This window comes from Gambusia affinis, linkage group LG02, assembly GCF_019740435.1.
Source record: "Gambusia affinis linkage group LG02, SWU_Gaff_1.0, whole genome shotgun sequence".
NCBI classification, from domain to species: Eukaryota; Metazoa; Chordata; class Actinopteri; order Cyprinodontiformes; family Poeciliidae; genus Gambusia; species Gambusia affinis.
The window spans coordinates 16993265-17020788 of record NC_057869.1 but is presented as its reverse complement, the minus strand read 5'-3'; the positions used below and the strand labels follow the sequence as shown (position 1 = coordinate 17020788).

General features: G+C 39.1%; 1 protein-coding gene across 1 annotated transcript in view; it reads right to left on the bottom strand.

Moving 5' to 3' along the window:
• Nucleotides 1-27225, bottom strand: part of mrvi1 (murine retrovirus integration site 1 homolog) — a 28804-nt gene extending 1579 nt beyond the window's left edge. Inside the window, exons 1-33 of the mRNA XM_044096479.1 lie at nt 27185-27225; nt 27034-27086; nt 26286-26418; nt 25323-25431; nt 25196-25246; nt 25048-25125; nt 24918-24974; nt 24769-24828; nt 24603-24658; nt 23088-23181; nt 22900-23016; nt 22751-22812; nt 21843-22515; nt 21459-21609; nt 17793-17821; nt 10624-10821; nt 8637-8743; nt 8489-8550; nt 7827-8000; nt 7567-7644; nt 7205-7254; nt 6990-7046; nt 6075-6521; nt 5884-5962; nt 5363-5483; nt 5239-5269; nt 3499-3639; nt 3246-3377; nt 2033-2186; nt 1824-1873; nt 1592-1726; nt 1262-1323; nt 618-728 (exon numbers count right to left, since the gene is read on the bottom strand). Coding sequence (XP_043952414.1) covers nt 618-728; nt 1262-1323; nt 1592-1726; nt 1824-1873; nt 2033-2186; nt 3246-3377; nt 3499-3639; nt 5239-5269; nt 5363-5483; nt 5884-5962; nt 6075-6521; nt 6990-7046; nt 7205-7254; nt 7567-7644; nt 7827-8000; nt 8489-8550; nt 8637-8743; nt 10624-10821; nt 17793-17821; nt 21459-21609; nt 21843-22515; nt 22751-22812; nt 22900-23016; nt 23088-23181; nt 24603-24658; nt 24769-24828; nt 24918-24974; nt 25048-25125; nt 25196-25246; nt 25323-25431; nt 26286-26418; nt 27034-27086; nt 27185-27219 — 3947 coding nt within the window. The 5' untranslated portion in view covers nt 27220-27225. The remainder of the gene's footprint in view (nt 1-617; nt 729-1261; nt 1324-1591; nt 1727-1823; nt 1874-2032; nt 2187-3245; nt 3378-3498; nt 3640-5238; nt 5270-5362; nt 5484-5883; nt 5963-6074; nt 6522-6989; nt 7047-7204; nt 7255-7566; nt 7645-7826; nt 8001-8488; nt 8551-8636; nt 8744-10623; nt 10822-17792; nt 17822-21458; nt 21610-21842; nt 22516-22750; nt 22813-22899; nt 23017-23087; nt 23182-24602; nt 24659-24768; nt 24829-24917; nt 24975-25047; nt 25126-25195; nt 25247-25322; nt 25432-26285; nt 26419-27033; nt 27087-27184) is intronic.
• Nucleotides 27226-27524: the final 299 nt, after the last annotated feature.

Below are 27524 nucleotides of genomic sequence, written 5' to 3'. Positions count from 1 at the left end.
TTCAAAACTGCTTCAACAAAGTTAGCAAAGTAGTTACATACTTCAAAAAGCAACAACACGCTGTATTTAGTTTAAAGGAATCTGTGATTTGTACATGACAGAAATCTGACGTTTTACAAGTGCATGGACCTCATGAGATTCAATCCAAGTGTTTCTCCAAAGATAATATATTTTTATGGGATTTCCCTCCAGCAAAAATGTTTGTCAGTTATCTCATATTGAATTTCTTTCACTAACTCGTGCATTGGAGCGCAGTAAAACTTATTGTGACTAAGAAATAGTTTAGAATAACTAAGTGCACAAAATGGGCAATTCTGTTGGCCCAAATGATGTTCTTATGTTTCCATAGGCCTCCTTTCTCCTTCTGTTAGTACCATTAACTCCTGATTTAAAGAAGCTTTTAAGAAGCTATTTTCTGCAGCAGAGACATTAATAGACTTTTACAAGTTTGGACTGTAAAATCAGTAAACACATAAAAAGTTCAGCTGTATGAGTTTCAGATGTTTCAATAATCCACTTTTTTTGGAGCTAGCAAACTCTCATTTTCTCCGTGATTACACAACCAATAATTTATAGTCAATAAAAACGTCTCAACATAACAGAGGAGAAGGCCTCACCCTTTATTGTACGCTTCCTCCTCGATCTTTGCCTTGATCTCGGCTCTGAGCTCCTCCAAGTTTACTGGAGGTTTGGCTGGCTCGCTTTCCGGCTCCATCCCACTCTTTCCACTGCATTGTTTCAGATAGGAAAGAACAGAGCTGTCAGCCTTGGACGGCACCACTATCACAGCAGACGTTATAAAACACTTTAGAGTTAGGCTCCATCAAAACAATGGTGGCATGTCTTATTAATGTATGCACCACAGCTCTGGATTAGTGCATTAGCTGGCACGTTTGTTATTCTCCTCACAGAGAACATCTGGCTCAGGCATACGAAAGCCGGACCTAAGCTTACTTTATGACCACAATATGACTGGAGTCATGTGCCTGGACTTTGTCAGCGTCTTTCCCAAATGTTTAGATTAAATCTACATTATTATTTTCTTAAGCCTCTAGTATTAGTTTTAGCTCACTCAGACTTTTCTCTGTACTGTAAAGCACATCATGCAGGTCACACAAACAACCCAAAATTCCTAACAGCAGAAAAAGCTTGGATAAGAAATGATTTGAAGTTCAGGATTTCTCCAGGAACATTGCGTCCAACATTGCAGGAATGGCCCTGAAAGATCAAACATGCATGTTGTGTGTTTAAGCAAACATACCACTCTGGTGTTGGTTGAACTGCTTCGGTGGGAGAGCTGCTTTTCACATCATTTGCTTCACACTAGAGAGAAAAGTGATGCAATTTATATTCTTTGAAAACAAAATTAGGAGTCAGGTCTGCTTCAAGCAAAAATACTGACTCTGAAACCGCAACACAAAGCCATTTTTCAAATAAATGATTTCATCTCAGTAGTAAAAGGGCTAAATCATTTTTTTTGACCAGCTCATGACCTTTCATTCAAAAGCGAGTCCGGCTGCGTGGGTGTCACTGCAAGAGATGCTCCATACCTCATTTCCCATCATTTCCCAACAGGACAGGAAAAACCTACCAGGACAGGAAGAGCAGCACCTGCTGCGAGTCCCACGTTTGGACTCGGGCCCAACGCGCCTGAGCTCTGACCCGGGATGTTGAGGAGGTTAAACTTAGGCACCACTGCCACACTGACCCTCCTCCTGGGTAAAGCCTGCAAGGGACACAACGACAAAAAGCAAGATGGGTCCTTTCTGCTGGGTTTTGATATGAAGACTTCATTTCGAAACTGGAAAAACATCACTGATTACCTTTCCAAGGGTGAGGGACATTGATCTGGATGCCCGTGCAACCCCATCATCTTGATTTGAAAAAAACATTTGAAGGAATTATTAATTGAAACAGAGCTCAGCATCAACAGCATCAGCTGTATGGAGGTCATTTTGTGCTAAACATGAAATGCTTCAACAGTGAAACGGTTGCATGTTTTTACTGCTTTATTGCATGTTCATCTTCTTACCTCCAGTGTCTACGGCTGCTCCATAACAGCGGTTTGAGTTCTGGTTGGCCAGCTTCTTAAACTCCATCAGCTCTGCATGGTCCTTCTCATATGTCCTCTTCAGATTTTCCACATATTGCATCATAACCTCAGTGGCTTTGTTCATACGTTTCTCCTGTTTGACAATAAAACCCCGTCCATCAGGCCACAGGGACAGGAGCTGAGCATTCACTCTCAACAAAGAGTCAAACAAACTGTGAACTATGGGCTGACATTAAGCTGTAAAGTTACTTGCCAGACTTTCTTTCCCCCCCAATATACAAAATGCAACAATAGGTGTAGTTTAAATTTTTTTTTTAACCCAAAACACAACACAACACATCACAGGCAGTTTTTCTAGTAGTTATTGTTTGCTGATGAAAAGCAACTAAATCAGCTTTCCGGAAAACACTTCTTTTTCTCTTGATGAACAAGAACTGATTTAAACCCTGTGGTCAAAGTATTTCTGAGCATTTTTTCTGTGTTTTTGAGCAAATGTATCCTTTGCTGCCACACATTTGAATCCTACACTGCTACAGAAATCCTCTGAGCTGTCTGTGGAAACACTGAGTGGATTTCTGAACAAACTGGGCAAAACAAAATCCATGGAAGGAGTCTTTGAGAGAATCACTGCAAACTGGAATCAGCAGACATCATCCATTAAGATATGCTGCCATCATTGCGTGTCAGGCAGTGAGTGAAAACTTAATTGTGGAGTTGGCTGGTTTAAATCTTTACTACCTTCTGTGGCATCATAGATCGGAATACAAATAATTTGGAATTAGTTATTTTAAGAATGCTTCCTTATGAGTGGAACTGCTGAATATATAGTTGGATTAAACTGACATGTTTTGAAATATGACCAAGCTGGATTGCACATTTTTATATACAAATTTGGTTTGTCTGTCTTGTAAAATACCTTGAGCAGACATGTGTTGTTAATAAGCAAAACTTAATTGGATTTTACTGTAATTGAATGATTCATATAATCATTCCATAAACAAAAAGCAACAACATGTGTTTTAAGAAAACCCTCAGGCACTGGACTAAAAATGAGAGGAACAGCAGGCAAATTTAAAGAAACTCTCAAGATCAGATTACAATAAAGTCTGGCTGCTTGGAAACAAATCAGAAATAAGCACAAGAGATAACATGAGACTTCTTCACATTGCTGTATGTGTTTGTGTGACTGCACCTGCCGAACTGCTCCAACTATTTCTGCTCTGCTGGAGAGTCGCGTGGTCAGTCGGTACAGCACTGCCACCGTCTCTATAAGGCGTTGGTAAGCTTCCCGTTGCTCCATGTTCTGCCACTGTGGTGCAGTCATCTGCAAGGAAAAACACAACATCATATCACAAATTACATCGGTCCCCATTTACTAGCGCGCCTCGAACAATCTGTCTAGGAAGGGAAACATCGAAACAAAGCTTTTGTTATTAAGGGCCGACCTTGAGCGCTCCTTTGAACTCCTCCAGCTCTTTCTCAGCGTCTTCCTCCGTCAGGTTCCTCTCCCTCTCTGCTTGTTTCAGTCGAGTCTCCAGAGTATAGTTGTCATTACGAAACGCGAGCGACAGCTGGACGAAGGCGTTCTGCAAGGCGGTATTTATACCTTATCTCACACAATAAATACTTATTTAAGCTGTAGAAGATGGAATTACTTAAAAGGCTTCAGATCTAAAGCAAATACGCAGCTAAATGAGACGCATTAATGGTACGCAGAATCCAGTCGCAGAACCCAGCGACTCTGAGCGTGGGGAACAAGCTGCAAGTCTGACATTTGACCTCCTAGTGTTTTGCTTTGTTGATCAAAGCCACTCAGCGCAATTTTCCTACACAGGGGCCACCGTTGGGAGGAAATGTATGATCTCTGACTGTCCTGATCCAGACGTCCCCGGGGAGCAGCGAGAGGAGCCACAGCCGGAGCACAACAGCGTCACAAATGTTAGCATTTTCTCCACAGGAAATCGCTGCAAGTCTCTTTGGCCTGATCAGGAACAGAAAAACACTTTCCTGTTGACAGAAAAGCACCAGCTCCACACCGGATAAATTTTGTGTCAACAGCGTAATTAAGCAGGTTGGCAGCAGACCAGGTTATTACCTACAAATACACGGAAAAGGTTCAGCAAGTCCATCCGTTTCCACCGCTGGAACGCAACAACACTGTTTCAAGCTAACAAATCATTGAGGGCATTTCATTTTTATTTTATGACTTGTTCCTTTAGGACTTGCAATGGACAGTTTGAAATGTATTTTTTAATGTTTTCTTCTGAAATAAAAATAAAATTAATTTTTTTTAGTTTTGCACTTAAAGTTACAGCTTTTTACAGGGTTTAATTTTTATGTTCTCACAAGTTATTTAGCTTTTAGTATTTTACCTGCACCAGACAGCTGTTTAAGTTTCTCACCAGCGTGTTGAGAAACAGTTATTCAGAACCGATATCTACCAACTCCAGTCACAGAAAGTTTCATAATTGATCAATATTACCATGTAAACATTCCAACCAGTGTCCACTTTGGATATGAATATTTAAAACACAACATTTATGTCAAGAACAAAGCAGTAGTTGTTACAAGAGGGTTTTAAATAAAACATTTCTTCCACATAAAATGTGGCAGATGACTTTCTAAAGGCAGCTAATGTATTAACCATGTCACAGCAGCTTAGGCTAGATCCAACACTATTAATCAAAAACACCACCCTGTTTCTCCATTAGACACCGAGTACACCTTCCAGATTTGGTTTTGCATTTGTTTCACCTGGAATATTACTGTCATTTATTCCAGTTCCAGGTAAGTTTATCTCATTTGCATTTTGAGATGATTTTATGTAGGCAAAAGATTTCCCTGGGACTGACTTGAGCTGTTGGTCTGATGCTCTGGTTAGAAGGAATTGTAATTTCTACAAACTGAGAATTGTCAGACAACCAATTAATGCAGATATTATATTGACTGTTGATAACTACACAATGTTCTACTTCAAACAAATGAGTTATATCATAATGAGAAAATATTGCCTGGCTTTCAAAGAAAGTTAAAAATATGACAACTATTTTTTTTATACTAGACATGTTCGACACATGTTTATGCTTCTGTCTTGGTTTTTTTTACAGTAAAAAACTAGACAGAAGCACAACTTTATGTTCTTGATCATTTATTAACTCTACAAGGAGAAGAGCATTAAAACCAACCTCAACTTCTTTCTCGGAGAGCGGAGGGGCACTGAAAAGAAATTAGGAAAACCTATGAGCAAATTAAGAAATGTAACTTTTTCAGCAAAAGTCTGAAAAGGAGATAAAGTCAAAAGATACACACCAGCCTGGCAGACCTCGGTGAAGTTTTAGTTTTCTCAGCATTACATCTGAAATGTTTGGCATGGCGTCATATTTCTCCTTCATCTCCTCGCTGCTTGTGGTCTTTGCAGAAGATGGAGGTCCTGCACACATTAAAATAGTATTCTAATGATGTTCTATTATATATACAGCAGCTTAGAGTTTACACTTTTTTTATAGTACAAAGTTTATGGCTCAATCTCCCTCTAAAGTACATAAATACACAGAATAATTTCCCAGTGCCATAAAAAGTGGTCTTCGCCTCACATAATTTAGCAATCATGCCATCTGCTGATAAGAAATAAAAATGTCGTTCTTCATGTTTGCCAGTAAATGGGTGGTACAGAAAAACAAAAAAACAAAAAACAAAAGTCCTCATTTTTGTGCAGGAAGACTTCTCTCTGCTTCAGGAAGTTTACACCCCCACCGATTGCACTGAATGTACAGCTGAGAAAAAGCACTTTCTGTTCTACATAAAGACTGCGTGTGTGGAAGTGCTGGTACCTTTTTCCTGCTCAGCCGCTTCACTCAGCTCCGGTAACTTGGAGCTAACTATACTCTGGTTACGCATCAGCTTGTGCTCCTGGGAACAGGCCCAAACAAGTTACTTCTTAAAACATACAAACAAGACACAGCTAAATGTAGAAAGACTACATGATGATAGTGTAGTTCAGTCTGCAGAGTGGATGTTTTACCTCTCTAAGTTTGGACAATTTCTGTATGCTGCCTGGTTGGGCTTGCAGGTCCTTGTACAACGAGGACTTGAACACACCATCTCTGGGTTTATCTGAGAAAACCTCATCAACTGTTGGTGGGAAACCGGAGGCTCCAGTTCTTGAGTTAATGCTGCCAACAGAATCCCAGGAGACCGCCCTCATCAGCGGAGGGAAGGCACCGATTGTTTTGATCTCCGCTGTGCAGGGGGCCTGCTGAGTAGGAGGTCTGGGTACGGGCTTGGCCACCCCTGTAGCTGGGGTCAGGTTTGGGTTTCGACCTGAAACCTCATCTGCTTTACCGACGGCCTGCGGACTCCGAGGCCTGGTGAGGTCATGGTTTTCCTTCTGACCGGCAAAGCGAGGTGTTAGCGTCCCGGACGACACTTTTCTTTTCTCAACCGGTTTATAATCCACCGAAGGCTCGTCCTGGGATTACCAAGATTAATAAAACATTTATCACCTCTGTCGTCTTTACATAAGAGTAATCAATTCAATTCAAAAATTATTTTTCCTTATTCAGCATTGATGAAGAAGGGAATTTTAGCTTTTAGTACCCGCTAACTGTTGAGCCAATGTGCAACATATTCAAAATGTAAAATTAAATAAATGCTTTTATAATTTAGGAATGTTTTACAGAAATAGTGGCATAAAGGGACATGTTTAAAAATATCTGAAGAAATGGAGGGTTTTCAAATGAAAAGATACCAATATTACAGTTTAATACTTAAAAATACAACTCAGTATATCTGGTAACATTAGCTAAGTTTAATAACCCTACAACAGACAATTTGGATGGGCTTAACTAAGGTTCACTTGCAGCAAGTTTGACAGTGAAATTTTTATTTCCCCACTTAGGAGAGTCATAAGAAATGATTCAGTGGATCTGTAACTCACCTCCTGATTCTTGTTCTTTAAATCCAGCTGCTCTCTCCCTGTTGGCACCTCTAAATGCTAGGATAGAAAAATCAGTAAATTTATCTAGTGCTAATAAATATGATACTTCTGATTCAGGAAAATGTATTCCAGACAAATTTGTGTAAAAAAAAAAAAAAAAAAAGAAAGAAATATCTGGGTCATTTTTGGTGCCATTGTGAGAGCAGTTTCTTTACCTGACTCACTGACTGTGGACAGCCATACATGGCCTCTGTGGTACCTGCAGCTGGAAAGGAAGAAAGCAACTCAGAAAACAGGCTCAATTTCCTGTCAACAAACAAACACGTTTTACTTTGGGTGTTCTAAATTCAACAACCTTAAATATGCAGTTTGCTAAATTACTGATTCAGATTGGTCAGGTCAATCAGATTTAAACTCAGCCAAATTGAATTCTAGCAGCATGCTTTCCAAATTAACACATTGGCTTGTTATGATTTCTAAAGGGGAAAAGAGTTTGCAATGACCACAGCACAAGTGAAGTATTATAAATAATTTCCGGCAGACATTTAGATGAGCCCAGACAACGTGTGGTACAAACCAGCCTGAGGTGGGCCAATGAAAGAGCTGCTTCTTGATGAACTTGGGGAGGAAGACGGAGTTGGAGATGGAGAGAGTGCTGAGGAGGAAAAGATTATGTCGTTAAAACAATGATGCATGCAATAAAGGATACGATAGTTTTTTGGGGTTTTTTTATTTAACAGAATATGACAAGCTGTATCCTCTCCTCCATCAGCCTCAGCCTGATGAAAAACACTGTTTTAATGTTAGTGTGCACACGAGATGTGGTATGTGCCCCACCTGTGGGTGAGTCTGTGAGGCTGCTGATGGATCGGCGTCCCCGGCGGGTCAGGAAGCGGTCACTGACTATCTTGGCCTGTTCGAGAAGCTCCAGGTTTTTCTGCCGATCCTCTTCAGAGAGATGAAGCTCTGGAAGTTGATCTTTTACCAGGTCAATCACATTACCGGTGCAGTCTGAGAGAAATAACAAACTAGTGATGCACGACGTAGATAATGTAGAAGAGTTGTACTCTTATGCCGATTCCATAGTAAGCTGCTGTATCAATTTACGCCTCTTCTCTGATAAATCTAAAGCTTCCAGGAATAAGTCAGTTGTAAATGCCAGAAAACAAATCACCAGACAAAAGAATGACATTTGTTACCACCTGTTGATATGATTCACTGTTAACTCATAAAGGATTAAAAGGAATCAGAGCATCAAAAGCTTTTGGGAGGACACGTCAGGAGATTTATCTGTAAACCTGGAGCACATCTGCTGAAGACGAAACACTGTTTTGGAAGCAGTTTCTGCTGATCGTACAACAAACGCTAAAACAGTTAGTTAATGAAAAACGTTTCCAGGATAAAACTGATGAATACAAACCACAAACTAAATAGTTCTCATAGCGTTTATTTTTAGATTCCATCTGCAGGCAGTTGAGCCTTTGTGGGGGTTTACCCACCAACTGTGGTGATGGGTCCTCCAGAGGAGTTTCTGGCCTGGCGAGCTCTGGGACTGTGCGGCCTGAGAGAGGACAGCAATAAGTCAAGAACGGTGAAGTGGAAGCGGGAAATCTATTTCAGGATTGGATGTGGTGGATGGGCAATTACCTGGCATGTTCGAGGGATCGCCCCTCTTGTTGGACAATGATGGCCTTCTGTGGGTAAACGATGGTGGGGGCAGTCAAAATAACGGCTTGACTTTCACCTGGCATAGACTGCAGTCCAACACAATGAAAGAAGAGCCCAGTTATAGCAGGAACACAGTAATAAAACACTGGACTCATTACTGGAAAGTGAGCTGGAAGGTGTAAGACACCCCAGTTCTTCCCAGTTTAAGGGGTTCCTGCTTTGTGTTGCAGTATTTAATCAGGACAAAGAGGGACACTCTGATCTGCAGTAAATAATGACAAATATGTACTGGCTGGTTTCTGGACTCAAGCAGTTCAGCAAATTAAACTACTCCTTCTAATAAGAGACCAAAGACATTAAGATTTTTTTCCAGCTGTTGTTGAAAGCTGTCAGTGTACAGGCTCCACTTTTCCTAACATTAACAACAAATAAAACCATAAACACAGCCAGAACAGTTCTGGTAGTGAAAAGCTTCAGAACAAAGAATCACAAGCTTGTGACTCCTATTGGTGGCATTCTCAGAAAACAAAGGACAATATTCTAATTAAATATGCAACAATTGTATCACATTATACTGTTTCACACTTTGGATGTGTAAAACAACCGAAGTGCGTCTGCTCATATCCATCATACTGTCAGATCCTCATATTGCCCTATGCCTTGTGACAAAGATTTCAATTGAGATATACTTTACTGAATGTTGTGCTGCAAACAAGCTGTCATTGATAAAATTAGTCCAAAGATTAACGACGGCCAACAGATCAGTGCAAAAGATTTGCATACAGGGTTAAATTACTGTATACTGACACATTTTCATAAAAGCGACATCTGAGTTTGTTCACCGTCGTGAAATGGGAAACTAATCTTTAAACAGAACATGTCTGTCAAAAACATTCCCTAAACTAAAATATCTCAAAAAGAAAGGAAAAACCAACAGCTGACCTAAAAGAACAGAAAGGTTCATCTCACATTTGTAAAAACATCTTGATGATCCCACAGACAAGGCCCATAGGCATCGTTTCCTAGCCCAATCTGACCTAACTAATTAGAACATTATTGTGCATTCTTCTATGGTTTTCTTTGTGCTGTTTGTATTGCAGTCTTATTAAATGAATCACAGAAGTCTGAGCCCAACCAGGACCTGACTATCAAGCAAATAATTCTGGCGCAAACCCGGACCGAATTTCAGGTCGAGTTCGGGTTGAGCTAAATCCTAACTACAGATTGGATAACCCTGGAAATTGTTTTCATTTTTCATTTTTGGTTTTTCAGTGCGCACACACACACACCCACACCCACACACACTCACACACCCACACACACACACACACACACAGTATAACCATCCAAACTGTCCTGTTTAAAACGACAAGACTGAACTCCAAAGTTTTAAAGTCATTAGTTTTACAGCCGTAAATTCCTGTGTGATTACTAACATCGATGCTAATAAACTTCACTAAAAGCTAATGGTACCAGGACACTAATAACATAAGGAAACCATGATGTAACACTGTAGCCAGACTGCAGAGTCAAAGCAACACTCGTCCAATAAAGATGGGTAGTTTTATTATGTTGGCATATGCACCATTAGATCCTGAGATGTCCCATCCAGCTTTGGTATTTATGAGCCATTTCAGAGGGAGACCATGCTCAGTTTAACATTTTGATGTCCGTGGACTTTTAAAGATTAAGATAGCAATAATTCAAATTGTAGCTTTGGTAACTTCAGTTCCCCCCAACCCCCACACACACACAGCCAAACCTCAGTTTGAACAATGGGGAGCATATTAAACAAAATAATGTTTTGATTAATGTGCTCTTCCTGGCAAATTAAAAGCAGCATGTTGGAGGAAAAGCCTCTAATTTTAAAGTCAGGTTAATGCCAAAGCATAGCTGGAATTTCCTCACACTGCCTTCGAGTTATTTGTGAGTGTGTGCTTCCGTTGGGGGCAGAGTTTGCACTCACTGTTCTGGGAGAGCTGGATGAACTGTCCAGTTCTTCAGGAGAGTCCTCTTCTTCTTCAGGCAGGGTGGGCATGATGGGGGGCAGAGAGGGGCGAGAGCGGGTGAACGGGAAGGTCGAAGGACTGGAGGACGCCCTCAAGTTACCGTCGCCTTTTTTTAAAGAAAACTCAGGCAGGAAGAGTTTCTTCTCTTGCTGGAGCTGCAAGATCACCAACACATAAAGACATGTTGTTTTAGTCTGAGCTGAAACACAAGTGGAGGAGGGGGAGCGCTCTTCTTTTCTGCACTTGTTAGAGGATAAAAGCATTAGAAATGAAATGCACTACTGCTAAGAGAGTCAACCACACCATCACACCCTAAACAAATCCCAGAATAGTTCCACACTCCAAAGGCTTGAAGGAGAAAGAAAAAAGAAAAAAAAAAGGACAGAAACCAAATATACACACTCTGCAAGTTCCTTTTCCTTTGAAATCTTAAAAAACATTTGATCAGCCATTCATTAACATCTTGAAGCCCATTTCCCATTTATTTATTGAAGATTCAATAACATTATCCTATAGCATGTGTTATGCTGGGGCTCAACAGTTCTTTAAACAAGTGTGGACTTTTAATAAAAGCAGCTGAGTAACAAAGTCTGGATTTTCAGTACAAGGATTAACAAATCTCAGTTCCTTAATGGCACTCTGAAGGAGACTCTTCCAACTATAGTTTGTGTGACCTAGGGTACAGTTTCTGTTATACGTAGAGAACCTTAAATCCTCTTTTTACCAGATCGCACAGATAAGTTTGTAAAAATTTTCAGAGGCATTTTTGCAAATCAAGCACGGTTTATTGGATTCACAAGTTCCTTTGGACAAAGATAATCAGTTTATTTTATTATACAAAAATCATCACACTAAAAATAAAAGTCTATGCTGATCCTGGAAACCTTATAGCTGAGAGACATAGTTAAAATCCAATTAAATAAAGTTAGACGGTTTGGAGGAGGAATAATAAAGAAAACACAAATACAACTAAATGGACCCAAGTGTTCCCCAACGAAAACACACTCGCACAAAAAGCCCTGGTGATACAGCAAAGGAAAGAAAAACTCCCCTTCCACAAGTCTCTTCAATCCAAATAAAACTGCTTGGGTCCCAGGAACAGCATAGGTTCTTTTTGTTCTTTTAAACAAATCAGAGGGCTAGACAATAAAAACTCCCCTTCCAGCAAAAAGAAAATACTTTTGATCAATAATAAGCATCCCAAAAAAAGAAAAACTCTAAACTAAAACAAAAACTGAAACAGTAGGAGGCCAACCTACACAAAAAAAGAGATCGAATTAGGCAAGCACCGCAAGTAGCCAGATGATGCTAAAAAACTACTGATCACCTGTCTCGCTAACGAACCAGCTGCGCTCTGTCACAGCGTCCAAGTATGGGCAGGAGGAAGAATGCGCAGCGCCATACTTCCGGGATAAGATACCCCGACTACAGGGGTATTTATGTTGATGACATCACAAGAGGCACAAAAATCTTAGCAATCAGATGGCAATTACTAAAGACCATAGGGGAGGGGAACTTCGACATGTTTGGAGTTTGAAAAATGTGAGTAGCATCTGAGTTAACCTTAATGTCCGTCATGACGTTTTAGAGTTTGGCTTCCTGGCAGACACTGAGGCTAACGATGATGCTGAAGCAAAAACAGTGACGATCGCACCATCATAACTTTGGGGATAACTGGTAGGATTGGGCTCATTCTAAGACATTTTTGGTGTTTGATGCATGGAGAAGTTTTGTGGGGAACATTTTCTGAGACCTGAAAATGATCAAGACAATGTTTTAACATTTTTACTCAAAATTATTGTTTGCTGCAGTCATGCTGAAACTGAGTAAACGCCGTTGAAGAAATAAAGCAGAAAAGCAAGAAAAATCTGAGTGGAGTTATCTCTTGTGATATTCACACTGTCACACGAGGCATGTGATAGTGCCATATCAAAAGGTTTATATTTTGGATAGGGCAGATTTGTTTTCCTTGATTGAATAACAATTTACAACAAAACTGGAAGTCAGCAAGCAGTTCTATAGGTGACACACTAAATCAAACTTAAGTTTGATATAGTAACTGTAAAATTGTGCTCTAAAGTCCACATGCAGGAGAATGCATAAAAAATTCTGGGAGTGTGTGTCACATTATTCATGTGCAGGGTGCACATGTCACTCCATCGCTACGACCTCAGAAATCAACTAAAATATACAAGACAAACCAACACAGATAAAAACACAAATGTCACGTCAGAAAGCATGAGTTCAGCTGAAACCATCAGATCATTTACATCTGAAGCTCAGCAAAGGTAGAAACTGCTGCAGCATAAGTGAGTGAGACCTCTAATAAATAAAAACATTATTTTCATCTGTTTTTATTCCCACACTGCAGTTTTCTTCAGGCAGTCACAGTGCTGATTATAAACACTCGGAGGGACGCACTCGGTTGTTATAACACTGAGCTGCACTCGACTCTCACAGGCTGACTGATGCAATGAGCTCCTCCGGGACGGAGTAAAACAAACAGAAGGATTTGAAGAAAGATTTTTATAAAATCACGAGTGCAAGCCATGTGGAAGATTACTGAGAGAGTTAGTCATCACTGTGGAGCTCACACTGATCAACACTGACTGTTGGAGTTGTAATAAAGGGGTTAAAAAAAAAGTTGTAATAAAGGGGTCAAATGTTAAAAGACAACAAACTAACAAAAGACTTACAGTGGGAAGTGAAATTAGAACAAACATGCAATGTCAAATTCCAGGAAGAAAGCACAAATCTGCTTATATGTCAGTTCTGGAGGCATCAAACATGTTCATAACAGCTATGGAGTTTGTGAAGTTAAAGTACTCAGTGAAACGAATCAATCTTTCCTGACATTTAGATGTTCTTGTTTTTTTTGGTTTTTTGCATGGTTCATTGAACTGAAGGCAAATCTTCATGTGAAAAAAGTGTGTGCAGCCATTGTGTTAACCTTGTTTAAACTCACACTCTTCTATTTTTAGCAGCAAATTTATGCAAATCCAAATGCAGAACCATTTTAACCCTTTGAAGGAAAGCAGTGCCTTGAGTACGTGCACAAACCAATGTCATGGGTTAATGAGGTCTGATGCTAATGGGATTCAGGGTAGTTTAAATTCATCACAAACAGCAAGAGTTCCATATTTATGAGTATAACAGGTGTTCAGTGATGAATTACTGTTTCACAGGTAAGACATGAAAAGTGTAATAAATCTTCAGATAGGGTGAAGTCTAGATTATACAACGCTGCTCAATATCATCACGAACATGACAAGTTCTTGGGAACATAAAGCGGCAGCGAGGTTGTGAGTCACTGGGGAGGAAATGGATTGTTTAACTGTTTCCCAGTGAGCTGCTGGGATATTTCCTGACTACATTAACACACTCTCCTGCAGGAATACAAATTCCTTTTCATTCTCACTTTGCAGAAGCATTCAGTGTAGATTCTCGTAGGTTGTTTACATTCATGAAAGATTAGAGATGTTTTCAAGATTCTTCTATTATATTCTAAACAAAATGTCAAAGCCTGATGGATGGGTTTCCTTAAAAGACGGTCATTCAAGCTATTGCATTGTAATTGGTTTAGAATACTCATGGTTTCTTTTTCTAAGTCGGACTTTATGATTGCTTTGTATTGACATTAATTAGATTCTGTCTTCTGAACTAAATTAAACTAAATATGAACTAATGAGATGAACTATTTATGTGTTTATGTCATGTTCCATTAAATTTTATAGATTTTTTTTTACAGATTAACACATACCTTCCTAAACAACCTTGGAAACATAGTTCAAGTACCACTAGTTGCCATCGCTGGATTTGAACTTTGGGCTAAAAGAACTGCTATTCTCCAGGTCTCTTCAAAATGTACTAATAGAACCAAATCTTGACAAAACAATATATTATCTTTACAGATATGAGAAACATATGATCTTTGTAATTATGCTCAAAAGGTTTTGTCTGAATCCCTTTAAATACATGCCAAATTTATTCTTAAATGATATTTTTTTTTCCTATTTCCTATTCTTATATGGGTTAGAAATATAGATTGTTTACATTTTCAGAGCAATATCCTGAAGTCTAAGGTATCTCTTAAAAAAAAAAAAAAGAAACATTATGTAGTTATCAGATAAGTAAGCTTCTGATTTCCTGATCAGCCCCTCCTGATGATTCGTCCTCCCAAAGTGTATTGTTGAATACACTTTGGGAGACAAAGGAGGACTTTGCAACCTTTAGAGATCTGGTTGAAGTAAACATTTTACACCATGTCATGTTCAGCTAGTATTTGTGTAAGGATGCAGGAGGAATCAATTAGTTTTTACTTCTAAGAAACTGCTATTGGAAAACCTAATTTTAATTCATTTAGAAGAAATTTTGAACGACCAATTCCTAGACAAACCTTTTCAAATAGCCATGTCTAAAGAAGAATTAGCGTTGTTTGTATTATTTAGCCATTATATTTGTTTGTGCGATGACAATATCATGCTAATTATTGGCTCTTGCTGTTCTAATCTTCAGTTGAGGTTTTAATGATAGAGCTGATTCTGAATAAATTACAGTCCACAAATCTAGTTTCTTTTAATGTTCAGTGGAGATTACTTAATGAAACACTCTTGAATAGTTCTGGAATCTAGAATCCTGCCCCGACCAAACACTGTCAGACACACTGAAGAAACGTTGCACAGCTTGAAAAGGACTGAACCTAAACAAAGGTGCCAACCTGCTCTGCAGGAGGCTGCAGTGCAGAGAGCTGCTCCCACAGACCATGAGACTGAGATAAATATTGCAGAGTAATTGAATCACTCAGATGGTTTCCTGTGGGAGAAAAGAACAGAACACGCAATCCTGAGCTCAGATATTCTCTTGTAACCAAGTCTTGCCCTTCGTCTTCAAACAAACCAGACAGACGACTTGATTTTCTACCAAAATTGTTCAAGAATGAGAGAGAGAAAGGCAAAGAAAGCAGCGTCTTCCTCCCTTTATCGGTTACATAGGCCAACTCCTTCATGCCAGATTTGTTTAAAATTTGGTTGTGTGAAGCACAGAATGCAGAGCCAGTAGAGGAAGTGGTTTGGACACAGGCACAATCTGAGATAACATGCCAGAGGAAGTGTAAGAAAATAAAAGTTGCAACGGGCTCTGTGATGTAAAGTCAGGCAGAGGGAGGAGAGTTGACTGAACAGACTTCCAAAGTGGCAAGCCACACATTAGCTATGCAAGCAGTTTTACATAAAGTCACTGCAGTCAAACAGAGCAGTCCACAAACCTTCATGCAGATGGTTCAAGCAGCTGAAGAGATTAAAAAAAGCTACATGTGTCCAATAATCCACTGAAACCCCACAGCAACAAACAGCTGAAGATCTGAACCTGTCCACGGAGAGTGTGCACATTACCTGAGTCCACCGCTACACTGCTGCGACTCCAGCTGATCTCTCCAACTCAGACACTTCCCACAACCAAGCTGTCACTGTCACAGTTTCCCCCAGAAAACTCTCAGTCCTCAGGGCTTCTTCTTCCTTCTCCCGTCCCCTCTGTTCCCTGGCTTTTTTCAGCAGCAACAGCCTCTCTTTCACTCCTGGGAGCTTTTACCATTTAAGGAGAAGGACTCAGTGCGCCTCTTTAAGCTGCTGTGAAGTGTATGCGTATGTGTGATTATGTGATCTCAGGCATCTGATCTTAAAATTATCCCTAAATAAGACCAGGACAAGATGAAACATTTCTCTTTTGAAAGCATTTATTTATTTTTATATAGGTGTAGGAAACTTTTTGTTTGGTTTTCTGTGTGAGGCAGGCAGAAAGACTGCGCCCAGCTGATCTGTGTTTACTCCTTTGACTATGAGGAATCCACTTCCGAGCTCTTAAGCTCCATAGCTATTTGCTAATCTGCTCTGTCAAAACCTTGATCATTGCTGCTCTTTCTTACTGCTTGGTGTTTCTGATTTAAGTTCGCTGACCACCCAGAGAAAACAAGGACAGAGCAACCACACTGTTTGGGGGAAGACAGCTTTTTAGGTCACATGATCATTCAAACTTCTGCAGGTTGAATGATACTGCTTACAAAAGGAGCAGTTTGAGCCAGAAAGTCACACATTCTTACTCACCTAACTTCAGTGCACTATTGTAATAACTTTAGTTGCTGCTTTTGACCAAGTTTACAGTCTTTTGTCTTATTCTAATTTTCTATTTCCAGCATAGATGACTAGTATAAACAGTGCCTTTGTGTAAATGATGACATTTCACCTTGAGGATTTTATCCAAGACAAAACACTATTGATGAACATAATAACTGTGTTAAAAGGTAAAAATATATATATATATTTGATGAAAATCCAGCCATTGTTTAAAAATACATAACAAATATGGTCAGTGAACAGAAATTACCTTATGATCAAATTATAACTGCAGCCTTTAACTACACGGTGAAAAATAAAATATTAGTCTGAACTTTTTTAATATTCACTGAATAAAAACAAATGCAGAATTAAAGTAGATTTTTCTGTAAAACAACATATGCACCATCCAACAGAGTAAAGAGCAGATGGGTAATAGAGGTTATTATTTTAGCAGAATACATGGTTCAAAATTAACCAAAATGAAGCAAAACATGCAAATTTATGAAAGCTCCCTTTGTCTATGACACATAGATAAAGCCATTGTCATGATCAAAACACAAAAATGCACCAGTGAGATCTAAACTTGTACCTTTAAAGACAAAGATAAACAGTTTCCAGTTTAACAGGTTTGGAAAATATGGTTTCTCTGTATTTGTTCATCTAAATAAAGTCTTCACATTTTGTGTCCTTTGTAATATTTTAAATGTTTACTTGAGAAACTGTTTCCCTGTAGACAGAAAATCTCCCTTGAAGGTTAACAAGAAAACTGAAGTTGGCCTTCAGTGGATGAAAGTCTTTGTACACACAATAAGATTATTGTTATTGCTATCTCTACCTGGACCTGAGATAGTTTGAGGAAGCATGTGTTGTATAACAAAGGCATATAGTAAAGTGTACTTCCCGCAAATGTATATTTTCATGTAAAACAGCACTAAAAACACAGTAACACAGAACAGTATGCATGCAAACGCTACATAAAGAAATAACACAACATTTTTCTGAGGAGTGGGTCTTACCTCCCAGCTGCTGCCTCGTCCTGCAGCACCTGTTAGAGCCAAAGCAGAGACAGACTGTGAAAACAGTTGATTTGCATTTAACAGCAAGGCATGTGCAATGCAAATGTCAAAGGGAACAGTAAAAAAAAAAAGGAGTGGAGAAGAAAGAAAAGATGTGACACTGTGACAGAAAGAGGAAAGCAAAAAAGATGGAAGAAATAAATTGAGTTGTCTTCCAATTGGGGCTGATCCTCAAAGCATGATGTTCTTTCTGGTTATCAAAACTATTGTTGCTTCAAGAAGTATGCCACCCAGCCCACCTCTATAGCTAAGGGCAACAATAACCTGGCAACCATCTGAAGCACATCTGGTGCTTGAGCCACTGGCTAAAAGCTCCCGTTGTCTGCTTCAGGGGCTCCCAGGAGGAGCCTTGTTATGCAGTAACAAGTGAGGAACCAAGAGCTAGTGGGTAGTAGCACCATCACAGCTGGTGTTTTCTCACTTCAAGCATTTCTTTCATTGGGAATTGGTAAAAAGTTAAGATTCTGTTCTACTGTATAACTTTATGAATCAAATTTGATTTTATTTTTAACAACAGTGACCTTAAAGCCAATTTGTATTACTCTGTGGAGTTCTACTAGCATAGTTTAGATTAATAAAACAACAGCTCTTTTTTTTTTTATTACAAAGGCATCTACAATAGCTCTTTGAAAAAAGTTGAATTAATATGAGTTAAAACATAATTAATTTTCCATTTGGGATCAATAAATTAATTTTGAATTAGAATTTTGAACAGATCCATCTGACTTCCAACACACAGAAAGTAGAACCTGCACCAAAAGGCAGGTTTGCAAATATATGAGATGAATTTGGATTTGATACTTCCAGATTATTAAGGTTGTCATTTAAGCTCCTAAAAAAGAAAATTTGGTGAAAAGAAATGTAGCCATAAATTTTAATCTTGGATAGTTTACTAACTGGTTTGTGTGACCCTTTTTTAAATACTTTGATTAAATATACCAAATGAAGACAAAACCCCAAGAAGTGATAAGGCTTCTAAACATTTCACTTTTTTCTTATAAATGCAGCACTAGTCACTGTGGCCAAATGGTCTTAGTTTCAGACCAAAGGACATGCCAACAAAAACTAAAGTCTTTGTTCCCTAGAGCATTTGCAAAGCATAATCCTGCTTTTTATGAACTATGGCTTCTTCCTCTCTGAGTGGCTTTTCAGCACATATTGGTACAGCACTTTCTTCAATGTAATGACTTTCTTATGATAGAATCGTCACAAGGCTTTGTTTTCTGTGGCTGATGTTTACATTTTACATCAAAACATGTTTGTCTCTTCAACACATATTCTATTTAACTCTGTTCAGAGATAATTCATAAAGCTCTACAATTCAACTTGTCGTCATAATGAAGCAACAAAGTCTTTACTATCACTCCCACGGCTGCTGTTTGGATTAATGCAGCTGCATTTGCTAACCAAAAGCGAGCTACCACCAACACGGCACAACACAATGTTACCTTTAGATATGCCGTTGTAAAATAATCATAAAGAACAGACACTGAGGCAACTATACAGCCTGTTATAGTACAGCAGGTTTACCTCCAATATGGCACGTAGCCATGTTAGTTATTACTGTTTTAAACAAGATGGAATTTAAAGCTTGACATTTGAAGAGAAGCAAAGAAAATGACTATTTTTAAACATAGCTATTGCTTCCTAATTACTGATGGGAGAAGCAGTAAGAGATGTCAACATGATTGTATTTATACAATACATGGCGTAATGATGGCTAAAATTACTCAAAAAACTTTGTACATACAATCTGGATGTCTAAAACATGATAAAGGATGAGATTTTGTTCAGTGTTTTGGGAACTGGCATAACTAAATTTGGAGACAGAAAAATAGAGAAAGTTTACTGTTAACTTTTCCTTTAGACTAGCAGGAGATTTTCTTCTTGCAGAAACATAAAGCAGCATCAGTCCTATCCACTTTACTTTACTCTTATTGAGGTTCATTTCTTTGTGTTTTGAACAATTCCAGATCAGTTTCAAAAGCAGTTTGAATTATGCCTAATTTTATTTCCTGCTGTTTGTCCCATCCTACTTTATATTTTTTATCCATTAATAAACCATTTGACACTTATGTACTTAATCCTCCTGTTATGGTGCGGGTCAAATTGACCCGTTTTAAAGTTTAAAAACCCTTTTTTTTTAAATAGTTGGAAGTATTTACTTTTACATGAAACTTTTTCTATTTGTCTTTATAGGTGCACTCTACATATAAATTGAAAATGTATTCATTTTATACATTTGCAATCCCCCTCCCTGCGTCTACATTTTACATAGATACGGTTTGGGTCAATTTGACCCGGCAGTCAAGTTGAAGAGTAACTTAATTGCCCTTGACATAAAAAAATTCCAATTTTATATGTTTCCTTGCAGCTATGAACCATATCTTACCCCCCTCACACACACATGCGCGCACACGCACACATACATGCACACCCCCCACACACACAAGCCCACTTTCTCACTATTCTCTTTACTTCACTAGGAAACTACAAGAAAGCAGGTGTTCACACAACTTTTGACGGGAATCTTTTCTGTTCCTGTGGGACACACTCAGCAGAAGTGAAACATTGTTTTGATTTTAATCAGCGGGTCAATTTGACCCAGGACAGAATTCGTGTTTCAAGTTCAACTATAAAGATCACCCATTGAAAAAAAAATATCAAAAAAATAATAATTTTTTTTTTTTTTTTTTTTTTTTTTTTACAAAAGATCGATTTCAAGGAAATTATTGTTCATTGTGTCTAGGTTTTTTTCAGTGGACATAAAATATGTAAATTCCATTTTTTATGTCCAAATGAGTAAACGAGTAAATTGTCGTTATTGATCCTTTATTTGTCAGAAATAAAAGAAAAACATCATTGCACAAATATTGATTGAAATTGTTAGTATTGGAGTTTTTTGGTTTCTGAGACTATTGCATGATTAAACACTCCATGGGTCAAACTGACCCACGAACATGATTGCTGTACCTCAGAAATGAACATAACAGGAGAGTTAATCAGCATTTTATTTCGTTTTGAAGATCAATAATCACACATTTGAATTTAATATTGTTTTCAAAAGTTTTTCTTTTCCACCATGTTTTACACTGAATTGTTCTGATCCCCATTTAGGTCAGTTATGAAATATGAGAGATTGTGACCTCTGATGAAACCATAATAACCCTGAATAATCTCCTGCAGTTAGATACTTATTGAAACCACAGTGCTACACCACTTTGCAGTAGAATATGAGTAAATTACAGCAAATTACTTAAATTACTTCTAAACATTTACCAAAAAAAAATCACAAATTAAAAAACTGTTGGTACAAAATGTCTTTTGGTGAAGACTAATTTTGCCAAAAATATTAATGTCTCTCCAAATCAACATAGACAACTCATTTGGATCTCTCCCAGTATTCCCAGTGGCCCCTGATAGCACACCCTCCCCTTCCTCTGTACCAGCTGCTGAGTGAAATGTAAATATCGGCACAGTCTATTTTCAGAAATCCCCTGGGATTACCACTAGAAAAGGAAGTAGCTTTAATACGTCTCTGTCTCACTGTGTACCCCATTACCATGATAACACATTCAACGTATTTCTGTGTTGCCATCACCATACCATTCATGGGCAGCTGTGGAGGCACTGGAACTTCTGGGAAAACAGGAGATGAAGAAAGAATCTGTGTAATGTCTTTCTGTTCAGGTCCAACATCCTCTATGAAGTTTATTGTGCCTGTTTCACAATTTGCTGGCAGCGTGAGACCTGGGGACTTCAGGAAAACAGATATTAAGTGTGATACTGTATTACTAAGGTTATAGTGAAGGTTAAGAAACATCCTCGTCTAAAGATGATCATCAAAGTGAATCTTTCCGTAAAAAAAGTCACACAATAAATAGATGGTTTGAATAAAACATGTTCAAGGTTAATGATGAAGCTGAACTGTAATATTTGCTTTTATAGTAGCATCCATGAAATATAAACAAATTTCTCAGAATGACGAACCTGTGATGGACGTTTCTCCCTGACCTCAATCGGCTCATCAGTGTCCGCTGCTCGGTCCAAAGCCCGTTCCATCTTCTGAGTGATACCCTCCATCTTTTCTCTCACATGGCTCACCATCCGCTCGCTCCGCCTCACCAGCTCGGCCGTCCCGAGAGCGCTGCTGACCATCGCTTCGATCCTCCCCAGGGTCAGCAGGAGATCACTTCTGTCCACCTGCGGCTCAGGTTGCTTTGACTCTGAGGCTGAGATCTCCTCAGGCTTGAGGACTACGGCTGAATCCCCCTGATCCCTCAGCACCTTTTCCACAGTTGTGCCTTCTTCTTGACCCTGTGTGTCATCTCCTTTATAAACGTGGGGAACTTGACTTGTGAGTTCAGCACAGCCCTGTCCAGATTTCAGAGAGGTATGCAGGTGACAGACCTGCTTTTTCATGTCACTAATGTCATCCTCCGTTAGCAGGAGCTTTGTATGTGTCTCGGGGAGCTGCAATAACACCGAAGCTCGCTCTCTGCAAGTTGCAACCTCTTCTTCCAGTTTCACCTGAACTGCCTTCTTGGCCTCTGGACTCTGATTCCCAGTCTGGCTGTGCTTATGCTCCTTCTCCCAGGCTTTCTGCTTCTTCTTGTCTTTCTCCCCTTTCTCCTCCCACACAGACATGTGCAGTTCAGGCTCCCTGAAACCACCACCACAGCTCTATAAACATCCATTTTACACACTGTTATCTTGTTAACTTGTGGCATTAAAACTGCACTTATGCTAGACAGTAAATCTTATGGGTTGTGAAATGGAGATGCTCATAAATACACTGTCAAAACCAGACACCATTTTTATAAGCTGGGCCTTGAGACTAACATGTACTGTCTCCTTTCTGTTACCATAACAGGAGAAAGCGATAAAATCTCACATACACTTTACGAAGCTTCTGTCTCAGAGTTGCCTGTTTCTGCTGCCGGGAGGGAAAAGGCCTGGCCTGCACAAGAGAAGATACTAGATGTAACACTTTTGCTGAATTTAGCTTCAAACTTCAGATCAACACCCACCCCAACTCCCTCCTCACCTTGCTGTGCAGAAGATGAGCTATTTCATCACTTTTGGTCTTGTGAAGGACATCCTGAATATCTTCTCTGTGTGAATTGGCAACTGGAACACTGTTGCTACCTTGAACCCCGTGAAGCTGTTGCAGACAAAGATATGAAACAGATGGATCTACATGAAGGAGAAGAACTTTGCTGTGGCGATGCCAACCTGCTGCATGTCCTGCATCTCACTCTGCACAGAGTGCTGGTTTGGAGGGTTTAAACCGTGGGAGCTCAGAGGAGTGACACAGTGTCGGTCAAACCTGTCAGAATTTAGCACATTTCATTAAACCTCTCTGCTCCTTCAGTATGTCTGATGTTCATATACGAGTAAACAAACTTCTATGAATCATGTGGTGTCTGTTGAGGACAACAAATGTGATAATGTGTTTTTAAAAGGCTCTGTGTTGCAACTAAGCCTGAGCTCTACATTGAATGATACGGTCACATCACTAACAATGACTTTTTTGTGTCACTTTTACTGCTGACCAATCTTTTGCTGTCAACTGTGTCAATATAGAATTTCCTCATTCTGCGCTTTGCAAGAAAAGAAACCATAGATTTATTGCAATTCTTCAAAAGAAAATAGATAAAAAGACACTTTTAAATGTTTTCCTTGTGTACAGACTTTTAACAGCTGAAATATTCATCTATTGCACAAAAACTGAAGCCTACTTTAGATCACAAAGGCGTACGAGACAAACACAACCAACATTTAATTTTTGAATATCTTTTTAATTAACTTATCTGAAATGAGCTGGCAGAGAGATCATTTATATTCAAATCCTTCATAATCCCCATTTTAAGAGATATCCTGCTTCAAAGCATCTCCCTTCACGCAAGCTCACGCACAACCGATAAGAAAAAAATTCACTTAATTTGATGGGAGACATTTTGTGGTTAAGGTTTCCTTGCAGCTTAGGACTTTTTTTAAAATCTTTGTCCACATAAAAACTCAAATTAACTGAATATAACTTTAATACAAAAATATCAGATGCATGAAAAAAATGTTAGTGAATGTGTTTATAAATGTGGAAATGTTTCAAAGTGTACACTCCTCTGTTCATAAGAAGTAATTAAATACTGATTTGTAGCTAAGGCTGGAATACAAGGACAGAAAACTGAAGCTCCAAGAACCAGAGGCTCGCAGAGCAGCTGGTTTCTGGTGAGCTGGCAGCAGGACAGAGAAAGCAGACAGGCTAATAAAGCACAGAAGCAGAGACGCGGCTGCATGCACAGGGCTAATGAAAACAGGAAGACAAATGAAGCAAAACATGAAGCTAGCACACAGTTATAGTGATTACAACACTGACTAAGGCAAATATTTAAAATATACAGTCTAATAAAAAAAAGACATAAGACGCAAACTTTTACCTTGAAAGCAGGAGAAAAGTAATATTCATCCAATGAAAAGAAAATACATAAAAGACAGGATCTTAACAACAATAAAGCAAAATCTATAAAAACCTCGAAGAATGAAGCCAGGCAGAGGGAAAAATAAAAACGACAGAATGAAAGTTTAAATTTATTAGGATCCGGTTCTGCAGTCAGAAATTCTTCTGATCTGGTTCTGTCTTTCCTTATTAAACATCTCACAGTTTAGTCAGCTGTAATGCATCTTTCAACTTTGTGACTTTTGGTATTATTAGTAATTGCCAGCTGTAACATTGGTGACATTTATTACCTCAGAAGTTGCTGATGTGAATGTTCCTGTAACCTCCACAGCTCTGACAGCAGACCCTGAAACACCGCAAACCAGTAAACATGTAGCACCGATCACTCAAGGCCAGAACCCGACTTCCTTCACGATCTGAGTTTTGTCTTTTCTCACTTTGTCTTGATCAATGTACCTCAATCATTTTGTGACTTTCCCCATGAAAGTTCTTCATCTTGTCCAGTAGGATGTTTTTCTAAACAGTGAAATTTAAACATAGAATAAAATAACACATAATAAAACTCTCAATTTATAATCCTCCTAAAATTTACACAACAGCCGAACCCTTGTTATTTCTTTGTGTTTCAGCATCACCAAAGCCAGAGTCTCCACATGTTCAGCCTGTAATCATACACACACAAAGTTATGCAAAACTCAAATCCCTGAGAAAAAAAAAACACAGATCTGAACTTACACTTAACTCGGTGTTAGCCCTCTTCAATTTGTTGACATGCTCTTCAGCGTATGCCCTTTCAGAGGATAGTCTTTCATTCTGTGTAAACGGAATCAACATTTGTATTCATCCAAACTCACAAAAAGCTTAAAGTTAAAGTCTACTTTACCCTGTCTTCAAGCACTCTAATGTGAAACCTCAAACGGTCGGTCTCATTGGTCTGAAAAGGGATTTTCTAGAGTAAAAATGATGCCCAGCATGCACAATAATTGCAGAGTGCTCCATGTTGGACGTACCAGTTGGGTGAAGCTTGTTTGGGTATGACTGGCTGTTTCCTGAACCTCCTTCAGCATCTGACGAGTCTCTTCCAGCTTTTCTGTCACAGACTGGGCTTTGATGGCTGATCTTTGAGAATTGTACACAGAAAACAAACAAACACAAATAAAATAGAAAGTTTAAAGCAGTTTCACAATGCAAACTCCTCTATTCATGTCTGGGCGGACAGAAAACCATAAAAAGAGAATGCTGCTGTAGGTAAGTCTTCTACAATATTGTACATTCTTCTTAAAACATTTTTTTTTAATTTGTAATTATGTGTGTGTGTATGTTTGTATGTAGGGAAAAGTGGGTGGATGGATGTCCTATTGTTGTTTTTCTAAACTCCTTTTCAGTTTAGTTCCACAGATGTAGATGTGCAGTTTTGGTAAATATATTAAATGTGCTTTTTACAGGCTGTGTCTCTAAAATTTAATATATTTGCCCCTGTTTGCATTTGCAAGCTGCAATCTGTTTTTTATGCTGCTTTTAGGCTAATGACTTCTTCATCCCTGAATAATCTTTCAGCACAACTTAGTAAAGAACTTATTTCACTGTGAATACTCTCAGAATGACCTGTCAGATGTTTTCTCCTTTCTAAGAAAATATGACAGCGGGACATTTGTGGTGTTTATACTTGCATATAATTGTTTTGACCTAAGGACATGAAACCTTCAGGTATCTGAAAATCATACCCAAGGATGAAATAACTGGAGAACGTGAGAAAACATGGCCATGGGTATTTTTATACAGTGTGTGTAAGTTTGAACTGTATGTGACAGAAATACATCAATACATACATGTTTGTCATTGTTCTACAATTTTTAAATATGACATGTTGCATTTTGTGTTAAATATTATTATCTAATTACTTTAAGTGATAATGTTAAAAAGTAGATACATTTGTTCTGCAACATATGAGAGTAACGCATGTTCTTCCTCACCTGAGCAGCTTGTTCTGCAGCTCTGTGATCTCCAGACTGAGCTGCAGGTTTTCATCCTCACACTGAGCCAGCATCCTCACCAGGCTGCTGTTCTGCTCGCTCAGATGGTGATGCGCTTGCTTCAGTTCAGCCACTACATCACACAGGTCCATTTTTTCACTAAACCCAAATAAACATCCATCCATTTTCTGTTCACCCTTGTCCCTAATGGGGTCGGGAGGGTTGCTGGTGCCCATCTCCAGCTACGTTCCGGGCGAGAGGCGGGGTTCACCCTGGACAGGTCGCCAGTCTGTCGCAGGGCAACACAGAGACATACAGGACACACAACCATACACACACACACACTCACACCTAGGGAGAATTTAGAGAGACCAATTAACCTGACAGTCATGTGTTTGGACTGTGGGAGGAAGCCGGAGAACCTGGAGAGAACCCGTCATGCACAGGGAGAACATGCAAACTCCATGCAGAAAGACCCCGGGCTGGGATTCGAACCCAGGACCTTCTTGCTGCAAGGCAACAGCTCTACCAACTGTGCCACTGTGCAGCTCCCCCAATTAAACAATAGTGCTTAAAAAGGACTGAATACTCAAGATAAACACATTTAGTTTACGAAGGAAGGAAACTACTAACCAGAAACAATAATGGCCCTCTGTGGGAGCTGCACTGGTTTATAAAAGGCAAATCCAGTGAATGTAAATATTTTCCTATTAATTTCATTGAGATATTAAAATTGATTTGCTCTTACCATTTACAGACACTTCAGAGTAGTCTGACTGAGACCAAGAAATGACATCTGAGCTGAAGAATAAAATAATTTCATTTGGTACGAAACCTAAAAAAAAAAATTCTACATGAAACCTTATTTAATAGATTCCACCTTCACAGCTCACTCTCACCTGTCTTCCCTGCACTGACCAATCCACGTTCTCATCGCGGATTGAAAAGTCTCCCTGCTCACGTGAGGGTCCTGAAGGTCAGGGTCCAGGAGCTGTCGCAGGGAAGCCAGTTTGTCCTCTTCGCTCTGAGCGGTGAGGGTTTGCAGGTACTGCATGATACTGGAGGCCAACACTTCTCCTGAGGCTGAGACAAAAGCAGGAAAAAAAAATTAGCAAAGGTCACATACAATACACCCTTATATGTTCAGGTTCTAATGAAAATATGAGCAGCCAGATTACCTGTGTTGCGTTTATCACATTTGTTATACATGATATCAAGGAGCTCATTCTCAGAAAATTC